The sequence below is a fragment of the Agelaius phoeniceus genome, chromosome 17 (assembly GCF_051311805.1).
Source record: "Agelaius phoeniceus isolate bAgePho1 chromosome 17, bAgePho1.hap1, whole genome shotgun sequence".
NCBI classification, from domain to species: Eukaryota; Metazoa; Chordata; class Aves; order Passeriformes; family Icteridae; genus Agelaius; species Agelaius phoeniceus.
Genome location: NC_135281.1, coordinates 10,338,591 through 10,356,922, shown reverse-complemented (window position 1 = coordinate 10,356,922; position 18,332 = coordinate 10,338,591). Strand labels below are relative to the sequence as shown.

At 48.3% G+C, this 18,332-nt stretch overlaps 1 protein-coding gene across 1 annotated transcript in view; it reads left to right on the top strand.

Annotated features, from left to right (window-relative positions):
- COL20A1 (collagen type XX alpha 1 chain) overlaps positions 1 to 18,332 on the top strand; it is a 53,806-nt gene that overhangs the window by 10,990 nt on the left and 24,484 nt on the right. The window contains exons 7-19 of the mRNA XM_077187302.1: positions 372 to 527; positions 1,504 to 1,623; positions 1,797 to 1,961; positions 4,321 to 4,485; positions 5,749 to 5,921; positions 6,509 to 6,638; positions 7,112 to 7,257; positions 8,880 to 9,003; positions 9,914 to 10,053; positions 10,650 to 10,779; positions 11,313 to 11,455; positions 12,528 to 12,660; positions 17,931 to 18,073. Coding sequence (XP_077043417.1) covers positions 372 to 527; positions 1,504 to 1,623; positions 1,797 to 1,961; positions 4,321 to 4,485; positions 5,749 to 5,921; positions 6,509 to 6,638; positions 7,112 to 7,257; positions 8,880 to 9,003; positions 9,914 to 10,053; positions 10,650 to 10,779; positions 11,313 to 11,455; positions 12,528 to 12,660; positions 17,931 to 18,073 — 1,868 coding nt within the window. The remainder of the gene's footprint in view (positions 1 to 371; positions 528 to 1,503; positions 1,624 to 1,796; positions 1,962 to 4,320; positions 4,486 to 5,748; positions 5,922 to 6,508; positions 6,639 to 7,111; positions 7,258 to 8,879; positions 9,004 to 9,913; positions 10,054 to 10,649; positions 10,780 to 11,312; positions 11,456 to 12,527; positions 12,661 to 17,930; positions 18,074 to 18,332) is intronic.

The following is an 18,332-nucleotide window of genomic DNA, read 5'->3' as shown; positions in this document are numbered from 1 at the left end:
GAATGGAATTAAGCAATCACCTGCAATTCTTGGAGACTTAAGCTAGATAAAAGGAAGCACTGGGCTGGAGCAGAGATGGAATGGAGCTGACAGCTTGCAGAGAGCAGTGCTTGGGTTAGCACATGCTTCCTGACAGCTTTAACCCCTTCTTTGCAGAGGTGCAGCTGCACACCACTCCATTTCGAGGTGCTGAGATGGGTTATCCTTGGCTCCATGGTTTTCACAGGATGCTGACATGTGCCAGACTGGCAGATGGTCCATTCCACCATCCAGACAAGGCCTTGCACAGCAGATTTGATTTTTATCTTAAAGCTGAAGCAGGTTTTCCTCCTTACAACTGCTTCTCTCAATATCCAACCTTTCCCCTGCAGGCTCCCAGTTTCAGTGTGACACTCCTGCCATGACTGACATTGTCCTGCTTGTGGATGGCTCCTGGAGCATCGGGCGCAACAATTTCAAGCTCATTAAGGAGTTCCTGAGCAATTTGATTTCTCCATTCAGTATTGCAGAAGACAAGATCAGAGTAGGTAGGACATGCTCCTGTTTCCTGACCTTGGGATGTTGATGTTTGAAGGGGCCTTGGGCTCTTGTCCCCGTGGTGATGTGCTCCTCCTGGGAGCTGTTCATTTCTTTAGGATGGGGTCCTTGAGCTGGTCTTGGAAGCTTTTCCCATCTGGCAGCAAGCTCTGGCCTCTAGTGGCCGTGAAAAATATCTGCACAGTGAGCAGCAGTGCTGTCTTTGGGCAGCCCTAGGTTGGGTGGTGATGCTGAGATACTTTTGGGATTTGCTGCCATCTCTGACGAGGTGCTCAGCCACGAATGCACTGGGTGCAGTGGCAATGCCCCACTGGGGCTGCTGTGAGTTCAGCAGGGGATGGGGCTGCTTCCAGCTCTGAGTGATGCTGACAACCAGGCTGTACATAAAACAGGATGATGTAAATCCTTCTCAGCCCTTGCAGCTGACTGTTTGACCTGGATTCACCTTGGCACCATATCATATACCTGTGATCATCATGACAGGGTTGTGTACCCCTGTACCCCGTGGGGTCTGAGGCATTGCTTCGCTGCCAGCACGGCAGGACCAGAGAATCACAGAACTGTGGAATATCCTGATTTGGGAGGGACTCACAAGGATCATTGAGTCCAAGCCCTGGCCCTGCACAGAACACCCCAAAGATCCCACCCAGTGCCTGAGAGCATTATCCAAACATTCCTTGAGCTCTGAGAGCCTGGGCCTGTGACCACTGCCCTGGGAACCTGTTCAGTGCCCCACCACCCTCTGGGGGAAGAACCTTTTCCCAATATCCAGCCTAAACCTCCCCTGACTCAACTTCATGCTATTTCCTCAGCACCATGCAGAGAAGTGGAGTTAGATGTGCTCACCCCCAGTCCCTGTCATTATTTGGTGTCATCTTCCCTGCCAATCCTGACACTGGTTCCCCGAGTGGGCCTCCTGCATCTCCCCTGGGCTGGCTGGATGCCCATGGCTCCTGTCTTCCCCAGGGCTGTCCCAGTACAGCAGTGACCCCAGGACAGAGTGGGATCTGAGTGCTCACTCCACGAGGGAGCAGCTGCTGGAGGCCGTGAGGAATCTGCGCTACAAGGGCGGCAACACCTTTACAGGTAACCCCACCTGGCAGGGCTCTAAATAACGAGTGCAGCCACAGTGGGGGGAGCTGTTCCCATGGATGATGTGCTCTGTGGGGACTGTGGCCACTGGGGAGCAGGGAAACACTAAAGGCATGGGGGTTTTTTTGGAAGGCTGTGGCACAACCTCCATCTCTGCCCCTCCCCAGGTCTGGCACTGACCCACGTCCTGGAGCAGAATCTGAAACCAGATGCTGGTGCTCGGCTGGAGGCTGAGAAGTTGGTGATCCTCCTGACTGATGGGAAATCCCAGGATGATGCCAACCTGGCTGCTCAGACCTTGAAAAACCTGGGCATAGAGATATTTGCCATTGGTAAGATCACAGCCATTGATAAGCTGTAGGACAAAGCCAACCTATTTTTGGTCATCTTCAAATTGAAGGTTATGTTCCCTTAACTTTGACAGAAGCATCCTGAGGCTGTAGAACTGAGGTGGTGGGTGAGACCTCATTACACTGTGGCTCAGATGAAAATTAACTCATTTATTCAGCCCAGGCAGTGTCTTGAAAGGATATATTTTTTTTGGAGAAAGTATTCACATGAGAGATTGCACACCTCCCATCTAAAGACCTTTGGGAGCTTCAGGGACCAGTGCCATGAAAACAATATCCTCAGCTGTGGAATTGGGCAAGAGAATGTTGTACTGGGGATGGCAGGGGACCTCTTGTATAATTACTGCCTCTCACAACTTTCCATTTCTCTGAATAACAACATTATCTGCTTTTCACTGTCTGCCAGCAACACCAAGACACAAAATAGCCTTGAGCAGCTCTGGCCTTGAAGAGCACATGAGGTCTGCTGGAGACTGATACATGAGCAATAAAGTTACATAAAATCTCCCCTAAAATTGCAATCTTCAAAAGTTTAAGTGCTAATTTATGGTGGGAACATGCAAGTGAGGGTTTATTGCACAGGGTCATGCAGGTAAGTGGCATTTATGGAGGGAGGAGAGCTGCTGAGCCTCCTTGGACAGTGTTAGGGAACCTTGAACCAAGCTCTGGGAAGCAAAATGAATTGTACTGTGGAGCTTGGTCAGCAGAGAGTTAGGGAGGAGGGGGAGCTGAAGGATGGAGGATGCTGTGAGATGGAGAAATTCTGTTACATAAAAGGGCTGCTTTTTACTCATCCCTGACTATTGAAATGCAATGTGATGTTCTGACAAACAACAGGCTCTCTGTGGGGAGCGCTGGCACCTCATAAATATAAAATGGTTATTTGTTCATTCAGTCCCTCATCTGTTTATGCCAACTGCCTCTCAGGTTGAAAAACATTTACCTTTCTGACAGCCAAGCCTGCAAGTGGTGAGGAGGCAGGAAAACAGCAGGAAGATTCACCAGGCTGTCTCCAGGCCACTAAGAGCCTTCTGAGCTGAAAGCTCTTCCCAGGCTGGGCTGAGGTGGTTGCTGCAGGAAAAGACACCACTGTGCCAGTGGGGTGCCTGGGAGGCTGTGCTGGGAGAGCAGGCTGGTGGTGAAGGCCTGTGTGGGGCGTTTCTCAGCCTGGTGTCATGGACATGTTTTATGAAAAATCCTTTTGTTAGGATCTTTTCTCCTGAGAAGCTGAAAGGCCTCAGAAACGAAATGTAAACAACAATTATCTGCTGCCGTGGAATGCAACAGGCGCAGTCTTTGATTGGTCTCATGTGGTTGTTTTTAATTAATGGCCAATCACAGTCCAGCTGTCTCAGACTCTCTGGTCAGTCACAAGATTTTATTATCATTCCTTTCCATTCCTTGCTACCCTTCTGATGAAATCCTTTTTTCTCTTCTTTTAGTAGAGTTTTAATATATCATTTTCCTTTGATATAATACATACAATAAAATAATAAATCGGCCCTCTGAAACATGGAGTCGAGATCCTCCTCTCTCCCCACACTGGGGTTGTGTGCAAACTCAGGTGGAGCTGCGGCCGGTGGCCTCGGAGCCGCTGGAGCTCACCGACTACAACACACTGGACTTCCCCCTGCTGGAAGGCTAAATCCACCTTCCAGGGGTTGGTCCATACCCCTTTGCTGTTATGCTCTAACTTAGAAAATGCAGCCCATTGCTTCTGTTCCACAGGCTATACCTTGACCTGTTTTATTAGTGTGGTGGGGCTATTGCACTCACTGTTGGGCTTTCAGGGGAGGTGGGCTGGTGACAGTGGTATGTGTGCTGTTTAAGCAAGGAATGGTCAGGTACATCGTGGATCATCGAAGGCAAGGAATGGTCAGGTACATCGTGGATCATCAATTACATAACAGGCTCCTCTAGGTGGGTTCATGGCAGTGGCACCACCAAGTCCTTAGAGTTTTCAGCATTGGTGCTTGTAGTTCTCAGGTGGATGCTTTAGTAGGGGTAAGTATCAAGATTTAGGCCCAGGCATAGTGGGGTATCTAATCCCAGTTTGGGCCCTGGCTTTCATGGAGTTCAATAATTGTTGTTCTAAGATCTTCTTTGATGGGGAGGCCTTATTGGCATCTTGGGCTTGTGACAGCTTCAGTTGCTTTTTAATCTTAGCTACTTGGATAACATGTGATCACTCTTTACACCGTTACAAGGTTAATTTGGGTCTCCTGTATGACCGCGGTGGCTTGCACAGGATATACCAACCCTAGATTTGCTATGGCTAAGTCAAGTTTACCCTCATTGCTCACTATTAACTCGTGCTGAGTACGCGGTTCTCTGTTGGCAGGGGTGAAGAACGCGGACGAGGCGGAGCTGCGGCAGGTGGCCTCGGAGCCGCTGGAGCTCACCGTCTACAACGTGCTGGACTTCCCCCTGCTCAGCTCCCTGGTGGGCAAGCTCACACGGGTCCTGTGCACCAGGATCAAGGAGAGGAGCCACAAGGAAACCGCAGGTGAAGTGGGGCCTCCCTTCCTGCTGCGTTGTCGTCTTGTTGCGGGGGTTCCATGCTGTTGTCCCCTTATGGCAAAAGTTTCACATCTTTTTGGTGGGCAGCTCCTCAGAGCACTGACTCTTTCTTCTTCACAAAGTAGCCAACCAACTCCAATTCCCTTCTCAACCAACCACCCCACTCTTTTATAGCAGTCATCTTCTCATTGGTCACACAGGCTGTGGCCTGTTAAAATCAGGCCTGTTCCTAATCTTTGGTAATTGGCCCAGCTGCAACTCCTTAGGGGTGAGATTACTTTCTGCAATATCTTTATTTTTCTTATATTCTATCCCCCCACACTGCTGCTCACCATGCCCCTTCCTCTTGGAGGAGAAAATCACCTAATGACCGCAATTACCATTATAAGGAATTACCATTATATTCCTTCTCTCTTCCTTTATCATATGGTGTGGTAAATGTGTTGTATCCATCTCCTTTTCTGAGTTTCTTCCAGCCAAAAAGAGGCAGAAAAAGCAGAAGAACTAGTATGAAAATATACTACAGAAAGAGTATGGGGTGATTGTGGAGGTAGGATGAGGAGATGATAAAACACATATATGCATTTCGTTTTTCCTCCACTAAACTTTGAATGTTGGATCTCCAAGGAATTTTCAAGTTCAAATCAAGCAACCATTTCTTTCCTTAGCTAGGGAGCAGTTTGCATTATGAAAACCATGAAGAATCCCTCCAGATGTTAGGTTAGATCCTCAGGAGAAATATCGTGTACATATTTCTATCTCTTTTTGCTCCAAGATTGACCTAAGCAGAATGGGAACATCTAAATTTCAAACATAATTTTATTTTAATGCTCTGGACATTCATGTAAATAAATTCATTTATTCTTATTGATTTGTATTTGATATAATTAGACATTTTACAAAGATGAAGGTTAAGCTGAAGAAAAATTAGCTTCTTCAAAAAGAAACCAAAGTAATTTTTGCTTCGTAATTTTGGCAAATTTTTGTGATCGAGGAACACAGACTTGTGTTGAAGAATTATTTGCAGCACCCAGCAAAATACACAGCCTGGTCTTTATGGAGTATTTATGTTCTCTGTACACCCAGTTTTAAAATATTTATTTCAGAGCAGTCTGGAACAGTTTCTCTACTCTATAGGGAAGGAGACTGCAACTTGATTTGAAAAATGTCACTCATATTTATGAGCTGGAAAGTATGTTTGGCATGAGAAGTGTGAATGTAAGAAAATAACAGTGTTTTTAATTCCTAGGCAGCGCTGTGAAAGACACCCCTGTGAGCACGGGTCCCCAGCTCAGCCCAACTGACCTGAAAATATCTGCTGTGACCTCCAAGAGCATGCACTTGGCCTGGAGCCCTCCTCTGAGACCACCAAAGAAATACAGGGTTGTGTATTATCCATCCAAGGGTGGGACCCCCAAAGAGGTGAGAGACCTTTCCCTGGACACCTGAGACTGCCACAGATTCCAGATGGTGGCTGGGAATTAAAGTGTAGGCTTGGGTGGACAAAAGGAGGGTGGGAGTGGGACATCAGTTAAGCCAGAGATTAAATTAAATGTACAATGAGTGTAAATGTGATGAGGTAATAGGGTGGCAAGGTTGATTTTTCTCTTAGCCAGTGTTATCCCCTCCCTAAATCATGTGTTTTGACTCAAAGAGGACACTTGGGTACAGAGCTCTGTCCAAGGATACTCATCTGTGATGGATATGATTAAAAAAAGCAAATCCAAGTTGTGGATGAATTTCCATTGATTTCAGTGAGAGCATGACTAGAGTTTTATGCTCAGTGTTTGCACAGATCCCAGGCTTAGAGGACAGCAATCCTTCCTGCCTCTCACCTCTCTGTTTTGGAGAGATTTACCGAGCACAAAGCACCGAGGGAGCTGCACTTCATGTTTCTGGGCACAGATCTGCCACGGGGGAGCCACACTGGCCAGGGATGTCCACTTCAGCCGTTCCACTGAAGAGCAGCAGCACCTCCCTGCCCTGACAGCCCTGCCTTGTGCTTGCAGGTGGTTCTAGAGGGAGCAGAGTCCTCCCTGCAGCTGTCCAACCTGACCTCGCACACCGAGTACCTGGTGTCGGTGATCCCTGTGTACGACAGCGCCGCGGGGGACGGGCTGAGAGGAGTCACCTCCACCTGTGAGTAGAGAGAGCTGTGGGGATGGCTGCTCTGGCCACCTCACACTGCAGCCTGCCCTGGGTGCTTCCCAGCTCATGTTCAGCCTGCCTACAGCTCTCTTTGGAGAGAGCTCGTTTCATCTCTCATCTGTGGAGATGCTCAGAACTCAACCAGACAAGACTCCTTGAGCAACCTGTTCTTTGAGCAGCTGGTTGGGCAGGGGTCCTTTCCACCTCTGTCATTCTGCAAAGCAGAATGTGGCAGTAACACATCCTGATAGAAATATCTTGCAACTCTTTGCTGCTTTTTTAAAAGTTTTCAATCCATGGTCTCCAAGTGAATTAAACTCACTGTAGCATAGAGACTGGGTTAGACACGGGGTAAGTGACCAGCAGCTTGCAGTAGCAGTTGTAAAGCCAGGTGTCCCCTGGGTTTTGAGTTGTTTCAGACCTCATTCACTGAAGGTACCTTTGTGCCTTATTTTTCTCTTTAGTGCCTTTATCTTCCCCTCGCTCCCTGCGCGTGTCTGAGCTGAGCCACAACAGTCTGAGGCTGAGCTGGGAAGCAGCCCAGGGAGCCACACACTACCTGGTGCTCTGCTCTGCAGCCCCTGATGGAGCAGAGGACTATACAGCAGAGGTAGAGTTTGTGACAATGGTGATAACATTGTTTTTTCTCTGTCTGGGCTGAGTTTAGTGCTAGCTCTAAGCATTGGCAATTGGTATCGTGTGGTCAAAGAAAAAAAAATGTATCAGAATTATTGTCAGAAACAGCTTTCATATAAGATTCTTTTTTTCAATGGTTTGTCTCAAAGTGATTTCTAACTTTGAGGGTTTCATGTGGGAAATTAAGTCAAGGGAGAGATCTGGCTGCCTCCTGGGGCCCTGGAAACTCAGGCACTGAACTCACAGCCTTGCAGCCCCAAGTGTAATCACTGCATCCTTGAGGCTGTACATAAACATCTTGACTGTGTGTATCTTTAAATGTTAATTGAAAATGTGTTAAGGTAGATTTTGCTGGCATCTGAAAACAGACCTAGGACACTGCAGATGAATAAAACAATGCTTGATGAATGGAAAATCCTTAGAAACATCTAAGAACCCTTTGTTGTGCATGTTAATGCCTTATCTGGAGTACCTGGAGGCTGATGATATGAATTTAAAAAAACTAAAGTGAGTGGGGAGGAACATTTATTGCCTCATTGACTGAGATTCCCCCTTTGAATGCACAGCAATAGGGACAATTGCAGGATGGTTTTCAAAACAGAACAACGAATACTCTGCTTCCAGGGCATGATCATGGGATTTTTATAAGATCCAGAACACTTGAAGCAACACCAACATTCAAATTTGCATTTCAGCGTGCCAAAACATTTCCACAGTTACCTGACCTACTCCCTGCAGGAGTGCAATGCTCCCCACCTATGGGATGCCTGCAAAACCAGCATTAAAATGTTCCCACCTTCTTATAAGCTGTGCTCAAATGGGCGCAGCCTCCTCAATGTCCCCGTGGTGGCTTTCCGCAGCTCAAGGCAGCGGGACCGGGGCTGTGCCCGTGCTGTGCTGGCAGCAGATGGCAGCAGCCCGGCAGCGCTCCTGCCACAGCTTCCCGTGCCTCTGAGAAAAGCAGGATCACAGCTCTCGGATGCCCCCGATCCAAGCCAGAGCAGCAGCAGCGTTTTGGTGTGAGGGACTCAGGGCTCTGCAGAGCAGGGTGGGGAGGAGGTGCTGTGCATCCCCAAGGGTGTCAGAGGGGCAGAGCACTGCAGAGCACCTGCCCAGGTGGGGACGGGGCTGGAGAGCAGGAGAATGACAGGAGGCATCATCGAGGGGAAGGGAGGGGAGCTCCCATCTCTGCTCCGTGTGACAGCAGCCGAGGGAGCAGCTGGAGCTGTGTCAGGACAGGTTTGGGGGGGATATCAAGAAAGGGTTCCTTGCCCAGGGGGTGGCTGAGCATGGGATGGTCACAGCAGCAGGGTGACAGGGGTCAAAGAGAATTTGTGCAACACTCTCAGGGACGTGGTGGGGTTCTTGGGGTTTTCCTGCTCAGGAACAGGATTTGGACTCTGCTGATCCTTGTTGGTCCCTTCCAGCTTGGGATATTCTGTGATACTATGATTCTAAGTCCATTCTAGAGTGGAGATGTCCCCTTACTGTAACCAAAGGGTCCTTGGCCTGTGTCTCTGTAAGGTCCTGCTGTCTTTAATGCACTGGGAGGTACCCTAGAGCTGAAGGGTACCCTAAACCCCTCTCTGTTGGCAGGTGAAGGTGACCCAGCCCGAGGTGCTGCTGCAGGGGCTGTCCCCCAGCACGGGGTACTCTGTTGCAGTGTATGCCATGTATGGGGAAGATGCCAGTGACCCAGCCAGCATCCAGGAAACCACCTGTAAGTGCTGCTGCTGCTGCTGACGGAGCTGTTATTAAACACTCAAGGTGGGAGAGATGTGTTCAGTGAGGTGCTTCCCATATTGTGCATGTACACACACTACCTCTTTTCTGCTGGATCTGAAGCAAATATTGGTCCCCAAGGGGATCTCTAGTTGCAGGGTAAGGTGTGAAAAAGGAGTTGTGTTCCCCTGGTAGTAAAGGACCCCTGAAAGAGATGTTCCTTGAAGTCTTTGTTGTCTGGGGGGGGGAAAGGCAATCATCTGGCTGTTTCCTCACCTAAACCTCCAGCAGCCCTTCATAACCTTCCAGATGTGCATGTGATAGTTGATGCCTCAGGTTTTAACTTTAACTTTTATATTTTTCTGATTCTGTACTGCTGAGTTTCATATTAGGAAATAGGAAGCTCTATTCACAGAGTAGCTAGACAAAACAATTCCTTCTCTAGCTGGGGACCAAAGAAAAATGATCCAAATCTCAGGCCTAAGAACATAAACAACAATGGACTGAAGAGAGAAAAACAAGAAGGATGGGACTTCACAAGCTAAAGCTATAATTGGATAATTAACTCCAATATGCAAATGGAGCAGAACTTATAAAAGTGAGAGACCTTGTGACTGTCGTGCATTTTGTGACAATTTTGGTTCATCTTGGGTGCTGCCCTAGCTGGGCTGCCTAAGGTGTATCCATGGAGGCCTTCTAATAAATTCCAACTTTATTCTTTAACTCTGCCTAGCCTCTCTTCTAGGTCAGCTTTCACAAGGCATCACAGTGAATAAAGGGAATATTTTCCTGCATAATGAACGAGCCCCTTAGTTCAAGCTGGGATCATCTAAGAGCAGCAGGAGGCAGTGGGTGGCATTTGTGCAGGCTGTGAGGGCTGGGAGTGCTGTCACTAACTGTTGTTGCAGTGGCCTTGAGTCCCCCCAGGTACCTGAGCTTCTCGGAGCTGAGCCACGCGTCCGTGCGGGTGAGCTGGGAGCCCGCGGCGCCGGCCGTGCGCGCTCACCACCTCACCTATGTCTCTAGCAGAGGGGGCAATGCTGGGCAGGTGAGTCCCCAGGGGCTGGGGGGAGGAAGAGAGACCTGGGGAGTTGGATAATGTGCTGTTCTCCGTCAGCATGGTGCAGGGAGAGCCGGTGTGCTGGCAGAGTCGTAACTCTGAAATGGGCACTTTTGCTGCAGTTATCACCGCGTGCTGACCTCTCTGCAGCTGTACCCCTGGAGTCACTGGATGGTTTGGGTTGGAAGGGACATCCATCCATCCATCCATCTAGTCCAACTCCCCTGCAGTGAGCAGAGACATCTTCAGCTAGATCAGGTTGCTCAGATCCCCATCCAATCTGGCCTGGAATTTTTCCAGGGATGGGGCATCCACCACCTCTCTGGGTAGCCCGTGCCAGTGTTTTACCACCTTTGTTGTAAAATTCTTCCTTATACCTCATCTGAATCTACCTCTTTTAGTTTAAAGCCAGGACCCCTTGTCTTATAGCAACAGGCCTTGCTGAAAATGTCTGTTCCCATCTTTTTAACAAGCTCCCTTTAAATACTGAAAGGCTGCAATAAAGTGTCTCTTTTTCTTCAGGCTGACCAAGCCCAGGCGTCTCAGCCTCTGTCTTACAATACTCACCCAACTCCCTCATGCAGGTGGAAGTTCCTGGCACTGCAACATCCACTGTCCTGAGACCTCTGTCCTCCCTCACACAATACTTCATCAGCGTCAGATCCACATACGATGAAGGGGACTCCTTTCCAATTACTGGCAATGTCACCACCTGTAAGTAAGGAATGAAAATACTTCTGGTCTCAGTAAGAGGTGACAAAGTTTGTTTGTGTGTCTCTGAACTTGCTTGGGCCAGTTTTGCAGACTGGCCCCAGCAGCTTGTGGTCAAAACCCTTCCACAGAGCACAGATGGCTGCTGTTCTTTGTGTGTGGAATATGTCCAACTGTGTTATGCTCAAAATGAGGTGGAAGGGATAAAGAAAAGAAGCAAATGAAGAAAAGCATGATGTATCACTAACCTCTGCATCCTTGAGAGCCCTCCTAGCCTTCTTCCCTTTACAAAACCAATGTGATATCTGTGCTCCCCATAAACGAGATAACCTGTCTTAATTAGGGCTTTAAAAATAATTTACCCCTGTCTGTCCTGACGACTGTTGTCACATGGGCCTGAAGAAGCGACAGACAGGCTGGCCTCACACATCTGCTTGGGTGATGTTCTGCTCCCCAGCCATCTGCTCCCCACCCTGGCTCTGACAAGGTGCTGTCAGAGCCTGCTCTTCAGCTCCTGTTCCCCGTGCTCCCCTCAGTGAAGGTGCCCCCTCCTCGTGCTCTGAAGGTCACTGAGCTCTCTGGGAACAGCCTCCGCCTGCAGTGGGAAGCTGTCGCTGCCTCGGACGTGGTTGTCTATCAGATCAAGTGGAGCACAGCCAGTGGAGAGAAGCCTCAGGAGGTATGAGCCCACACACAGCTCTGGGGAGGCTGGGCTGGCTCTGAGCTCACCTGCTGGAGTGGCAGAGAGCTGTGTGAAACGGTTCAGGGAAATGCACTCCAGCAATTGAACAGTTCAGCAGGATTCCTGCTGGCTCTGGCTTTCAGTGGAGCAGTCACCTTGAGGGCTGGAAGCAGGAGGGACAGCAGGGCAGAGTCCTGCAGGCTCTGGGAAGATTGCAGAAGTGTTCTGGGAAACCTCAAGGATGAAATTTAATAGGGACAAGCAGAAAGTATTAAGCTTAGGCAGGAATAATTAACCATAGGTATACAGGATGTAGAACAAATAGCTAAGAAGCAATTCAGTAGAAAAAGATCTGGGCTTGCAGAGGATCACCAGTCCCCAATGTCAAGATGTTGTGGGTAAGAAAAAGACAGCACTCAAGTATTTATAGCTGGAGGCATTGCTTCTAAGAAGGTGAAGCATTTTCTCTTCTCCTCAGTGCTAGGAAGCACTGGTATTTTTGGGACACTGCTCTTTGGGAAGGATGAGGGCCAAGTAAGGAGCACACAGAGGAGAATGAGCAGAGACAGAGCTGGTTCAGGTGTGGCAGGGATGGACCAGGTGCCCTCTTCCATCTGAAGCCCCTATTTTCAGTATGAGGTCAAACAGCAGTTTAAATCTAGGCTTAATACTCAAGTCTCTCCTGCAATGAGTGAGACCAAATAATTTCTATTTGGGCTGGAACAGAGGGGTTCTGGGGCTTCCTTCCCCAGCTCCCCTAGAAGCTGGAAGCTCATCAGAGGGACTCTGTGCTCCAGGCAGGCACTGCCTTGTGCCAGAGCTCTGTGTTGTGGTGTGCAGCAGCTGCTGGTCATCCCTGGGCTGCCATGCACAGGCCTCTGCTCTGCACTATTCACAGCTGCAATTTTCCCTTTGCTAACACGTGTGCAGCCCCAAACTTTGGCCCCAAAGCCTGGTGTTAACTCACTTGTGCCTAGGGACAACCTGTGAGCCAGGCAGCTGGGGGGCACGGAGCAGCCTGGGGACCCTGGCAGTGGGGCTGACTCCTGTCCTCTCTCTCCTTGTGCAGCTCTCCCTGGCTGGAAATGTGGCCACAGCCGTCCTGCCCGGCCTGCAGAAGAACACTGACTACAAAATATCCATCTGGGCCTACTACAAGGATGGAGCTCGAAGTGACACTGTGTCTGTCCACCACAGGACCAGTAAGTGACCAGTGCTGGGATCACAGCCCAGGGGTGACAGGGCAGGGGAACCCTCACAACTCAGCACGTCTGCACCTCAGACTGGTCTCCTCCAGCTCTAAAAACACCAACCCAAATGTCTGAAAAAAGCTAGAGATGTTTATTTAGGCTTCTGTCTGGAAATGTTCTCAGTCTGTCCCGAGAACAAGAGGCTGGACAATCCCATCACACTGATAATCCCTGCACGTGTTCCACGTGGAGCACATTTCATCCCTCCCCTGCCTCAGTGTAGTGCATGGATGGAAATTCTGAGGCTGTCCAGCTGAATGTATCCCTGTGCTGCCTAAGGAATGGTTCTGGTTCATAAAATATTGCCTGTAGGGAGGGTGAGGATTTCCTGAGCTCTGTCATTGCTGAGCTGTGCCTCACTAAGGGCGTTTACAGATTTGGGAGGCAATCCTGCAGGCACACTCTGCCTTGGAAGCATTGTCTAAATCTGGCCTTGTACAGGCAGGATATGAGGTTAAAAGTGGCACTCCCACAGGTCCTGGTAATTAATATTGCCTTTAAAATGGCTTTGTTGGAAGTGGAACACTTCAACACCAGCAGTCCTCCCTCCCCTCTCAGATCTCATCCTCCTCTACAGAATGAACTCTTTTAGGCTGATGTTGAGCTGATGAAGCTTGAAGTAAATGGCAGTCTTGAAATAAGAAGCTCAGGTTTTATTAATAATAAATAATAAAACCATTTTTATTGGAAACGACCTCAGACAAGTACCTTGGAGCTGCATACTGGCAAAGAAAAAAAGAAAAGCCAGCATCCTACTGATATATGATGACAAGAGGACAATTAGAGCTGTTTGGAGGCTGTAGGAAAATTAATTACTACGTTTTAAGCCATGAATTATGAAGTGTCAGGGGAGCTCTCTCAGCCCAGCACAATGGACGTGACAGTGCCCTTCTGGGCACATTTGCACAAGCCAGCCCTTGCTGCTGCTGGCACCCCAGCAGGGCAGGGAAAACAATTTGAGTTCTGCTTGTCAGCTGCTGTCCTTGTGCAGGAGCTTTGGGAATTGCCAGGCTCTGCCTTCTGCATGAAGAAAATGGAATTCTCCAGCAAGCCAGGTGTGCAGCTGGGCAGCCAGCACAGGGCCCAGTGCCTGGGAGCTGCTGCCCCCTTTGCAGGAGCAGTCAGGACACTGCCACACCCCTCCCAGCCAATATGTGCAGGTGAAATCAACGTTTTGATGCTAATTCTTTTCTAGTGGTTAAAGTAAGAAGTGGCACAGAAGGGGTGGCTGGTGAGTTCCAGAGCTGCTCTGGGACAGGTCAGGGGGAACCTGAGGATGCCAGAAAATTGCTGAAGGCTTGAACAACGAATGTATGGGATGATGTGGCACTAGGCAGGACTCTGGGAACTCCTGGGATATGGGTATATTTCAAATATTCAGTGTTTCAAGCACAAGCTGCCACCCTGTACTGTGCCTGGTCAGGATGTCCAGTGCTGTTAATCTACCATCAGAGCTGGTGGATAACAACTCATTCAGACACAGCATGGAAATCTCTGGTGTTATCTGAAAACCCAGACCTCTTGGTCTGATTTTTGAGCCCTTTCCCCCTTAATCTTCATTATAAAATGGAATTCTGAGGGCTGAATCAGTGATGAAAGCTCTCTGGATCCCCTCAGGATGGCAGACTTTGGGTTGCTAGGTGGTGAGCAGCATTGATCAGGCTGTGCTGAGCAATACCAAAAGTGTTGCTAGAGGAGGTTGTGGGAGGGAGGGAGGGAGGGAGGAAATGCTTTTTTTTGCTTTCATCATTGCTTTTCTCTTTTTCTCTCTTGGCAACATCCCTTTATGTAAGGATAGGTCAAGTCATGAAGTTTTTTCTTAAAAATGTCTTGGTAGAATTTCCAAGAAATGCTGAAGTTTAAGGGCAAGGACTGAAGTGAAGCTCAGCAGGAACTGGTAACACAAGATCCTCTCCTTGTCCTTCAGCCTCCCTGAAATTCTTTCTTCCTTGAAGGTCAAGGGAAAATATTGCCAGGTCAGAGCAATGCTCCTTGCCTTCAAGGCTCCATGGTTTTGTGAAATGGAACCGAGTTCTGCCCCTGGGGTGAGGGAAAAACACCAAGTTCATTTTATTCAGGACCAGTAATGCCTCTTGTCTCACCTGAAACACCCATTTTGAGACCAAATATGTTATGGTCATGAGACCCTGCAGACTCCAATCCCTCACAAAATACAGGTCCCCAGAAGCATCATCCTCCTATGAGAACCAACAACCAACCATCACTGTGATGTGACATTTGGAAGGACTGGGATGGGGTCACTCATCTTTCTGGTAGGAGAAAAAGTTGTTTTAAAGTTATGGTTTGAGATTCGTCATTTTATGAACTCGAAATCAGTGAGTAGCTTTAGCTGGAAAAGAAAATTTGGAGACATTGATGTGGTACAAGCCCCTTCTTGTCTTGGAGATATTGGATTTTTAAAAATTCTTTGTTTGGACTAGAGGAAAGAAAGAAGTTTAGGATTATTTTTCAGTAACCCAGTTAGCAAACTTTTCCCTGCAGACTTTCTAAGAGGCAGAGCAGAAACAAAAGCATGCTGATGTATTTCCCACAGACAACAAAATTGTCAAAATGTGCTGCTTACCCACAGTTCTGATGTTTCTTTTTTTCTCTGTTATATTTAGACTGAATTCTCATCTGAGTTGAGCTCTCCTTTCTGTCTCTTTTATAAATTGGCAAGTGTGGCAAAGTCCTTATCCTTGACCAAAGGCTTTCACAGTGATCACTTGTCACACTAATAAACATCTTTAGTGGTACTTCAAGCACAAACCTTCCCAGCAAGCACAGGGAGTGCAGATGATGCTTTCCTGAAGGAATCTGCTGGGACATGGAGGTGCTGCTGAATGGAAAATGCTGGAAGGGGTGGCTTTGGTCCTGCTGAGAACGAGACAAACACCTTCTATTGTACTGAGGGAGAGTTCTTTCATCCAGGCTGGGGAAAAAGAACTTGAGCAAAAGAAAAGAGCCCCTTGATGGTCCTGAAGGACAAGGAGAGGGCAGTTTGGATGGGAGCTGCTGCAGAAGTGCTCCACGAAGTGCTTGTGTGCCCTGCTCCTCCAGCTAACTGTGGGGAAATCTCTTTATCCAGCTCCTCACTGAGGACACACTGCTCCTGACAGAGTAGGCATGACAAATAAAATAAATAAAATAAAAATGTGGGAATGAAGCTTCAACCCATGGCAGGAAAACACAAGGCTTGTAGTTAATATATAATAATCATTGCATGAGCATTTGGATGGAGTGGAGCTCGGGTTTTATTCTTATTTGAGTATTTGTGTGCCTGTGGTGCTGGGCAGACCTGAGAGCACGCAGGGATTGCTCCTGTGGAGGAGCAGAGGGTGAGGAGGCAAACCCAGACACAGATGCAGGCAGGGATGCTTCTGTCCCCCAGGGCAGCTTCAGGAGGTGGCCTGTCCCCTGTCTGCCAGACCCAGGCCATCAAACTCTGCCAGGCCTGAGGGCTTTCCAGAATAAACCTGACTCCAAAGACTTGCCCTAACTCTCCCTTTAAAGTTCACTTCAGCAGTCTCCCCTGACCTCAGGTGAAGGAAATGGCCAGTGCAGGCAGCAAGGATGCATCACTGACTGATAAAAGTGCTGCTGAAGTGACTTTATTCTTGTTTTCTTCTCTGCTTTACTTCGTGGTGGTGCACGGCAACACCTCCAGCCTGATTCAGCTGCTTGCAATCTCAGTTCAGCCCCAGTAAAATTAAGCTCATTTTCTAAACAAAAGAGGAGGAGGATCAATGAAGATGGAAATGATCTTCACTCAACCTGTGCTTTAAGGTCACCCCAGGCTTTGCTGGGTGGGCAGAACATCCTTACAGGAAAAGTGCAGAATACAAACCTCATCACCTCAGGGTGTTTCTTTGACTGTCTTTAGGGCTCACCCATCATTTTTAGTGTCTTCCGAATAAATTCTTCTTTTTATTTGTCCAGAACTTCTGTATCTTCAAGGACAGACACATGATTTTATGCTTGGAAATGCCCCAGGAGCAGCTGACCTCATGTTCTGGAGCCTCTTTTTGACCTGATTTAGCCCCCTTTGCCTTTCCCTTCCTCCCCCAACCTCTGCTCAGAGAAATCCCTCCAGCAGAAGAGCCTCTGTCGTCAGATCCAGTTTGCTGCACAGCAGGACCCCAGGGAAAGAAATGCATTTATGTAATTAAAAATTGCTCAGCTCTGGTCCCTGGCAAACTCCTTTCTGGTTGTCTGGCTCAGCCCATCACCTGTTTGGAATCCATCCAGCCATCCTAGGACAGGGCCAGAGAAGAGGGGGTAGCTCAGGCACTGTGTGTGACCCATTCCAGGGCTGTGGGTGTTGATGTCAGAAGCTCTGGACAGAACTCTGGTGTGCTGGATACTCTGGGATTTTTTTTTTTTTTAGGGTAATTTTAAAACAGAAAAAGCTGAAAAATATTAGAAATGATGATGGATTAACTCTGATGTGTGATCCAGGTTTAATTGCCAGTAAAACTGTTTGTCCAGCTTGATGAAATTCAGTTCCAGCTCAAGCAGCCTTAGTGTTTGTTCATGATGTGTACAATGGGTCTCTTTGCCTTGTGATTCCAGGACTCTTTCACCTTTGCAAGAATTTTTCCCATGTCCTAGGCTTGGAATTGCTGAATGTTTGAGTTGTGGTGTGCTGTAGCTGGGCAATCCTCATCCCTCCAGAATTTTTTTCCCTCTTTCCTGGGTGCCTGTGGCTTCCCTGAGTGTTGGTTACCTGCACAGCAGAGCACTGAGGTGTGACCGTGTTCACAGGGGTTCTTGGATGAGGGAAGAGATGAGGATCTGACTCCATGTTTCAGAAGGCTTGATTTATTATTTTATGATATATATTACATTAAAACTATACTAAAAGAATAGAAGAAAGGATTTCATCAGAAGGCTGGCTAAGAATAGAATAGCAAAGAATGGTAACAAATGTTTGTGGCTCGGCTCTCTGTCCAGGCTAGCTGGGCTGTGATTGGCCATTAATTACAAACATCTAACAAAGATCCACCTGTTGCATTCCACAGCAGCAGATAATCAATGTTTACATTTTGTTCCTGAGGCTTCTCAGCTTCTCAGGAGGAAAAATCCTAAGGAAAGGATTTCTCATAAAAGATGCCTGTGGCACTGAGGCGTTCAGAAAAGGGTCTGGAAGCAAACACTGCTGGCTCCATTTACAGGGATTGCTCCCTGCTCTTTGTGCTGCTCACCTTCCATCCCTGTCACAGATTCCCGGAGCCCACCCACCAACCTCTTCATCAGCTCTGAGACCCCCAGCAGCCTCCAGGTGCACTGGACCCCTCCTGATGGCCGAGTTCAGCACTACAAAATCACCTACAGCCCTGTTTCTGATGCTGCTGCCCAGCAAACTGTGAGTGTCCAGCTCCTCTGGGGGGACAGGGGGACAATATGACCAGAGGAACTCTGCTCACTCCAGTCAGGTTTAGGATATCAGGGCTCACAACCAAATCTCTTCTTGCTGATGTGTTGCTTTGTAAACAGAACTCCGAGACTCTTTAGTAATTAAGATATTTTTCTCCATCAAAGCCACTTATAGCACAGCTTTCTCTGCTCACTGAACTGGGGAGGGAATTCTTGGGGGCAGAGGGGTGGGGGATAAACCTACTGCT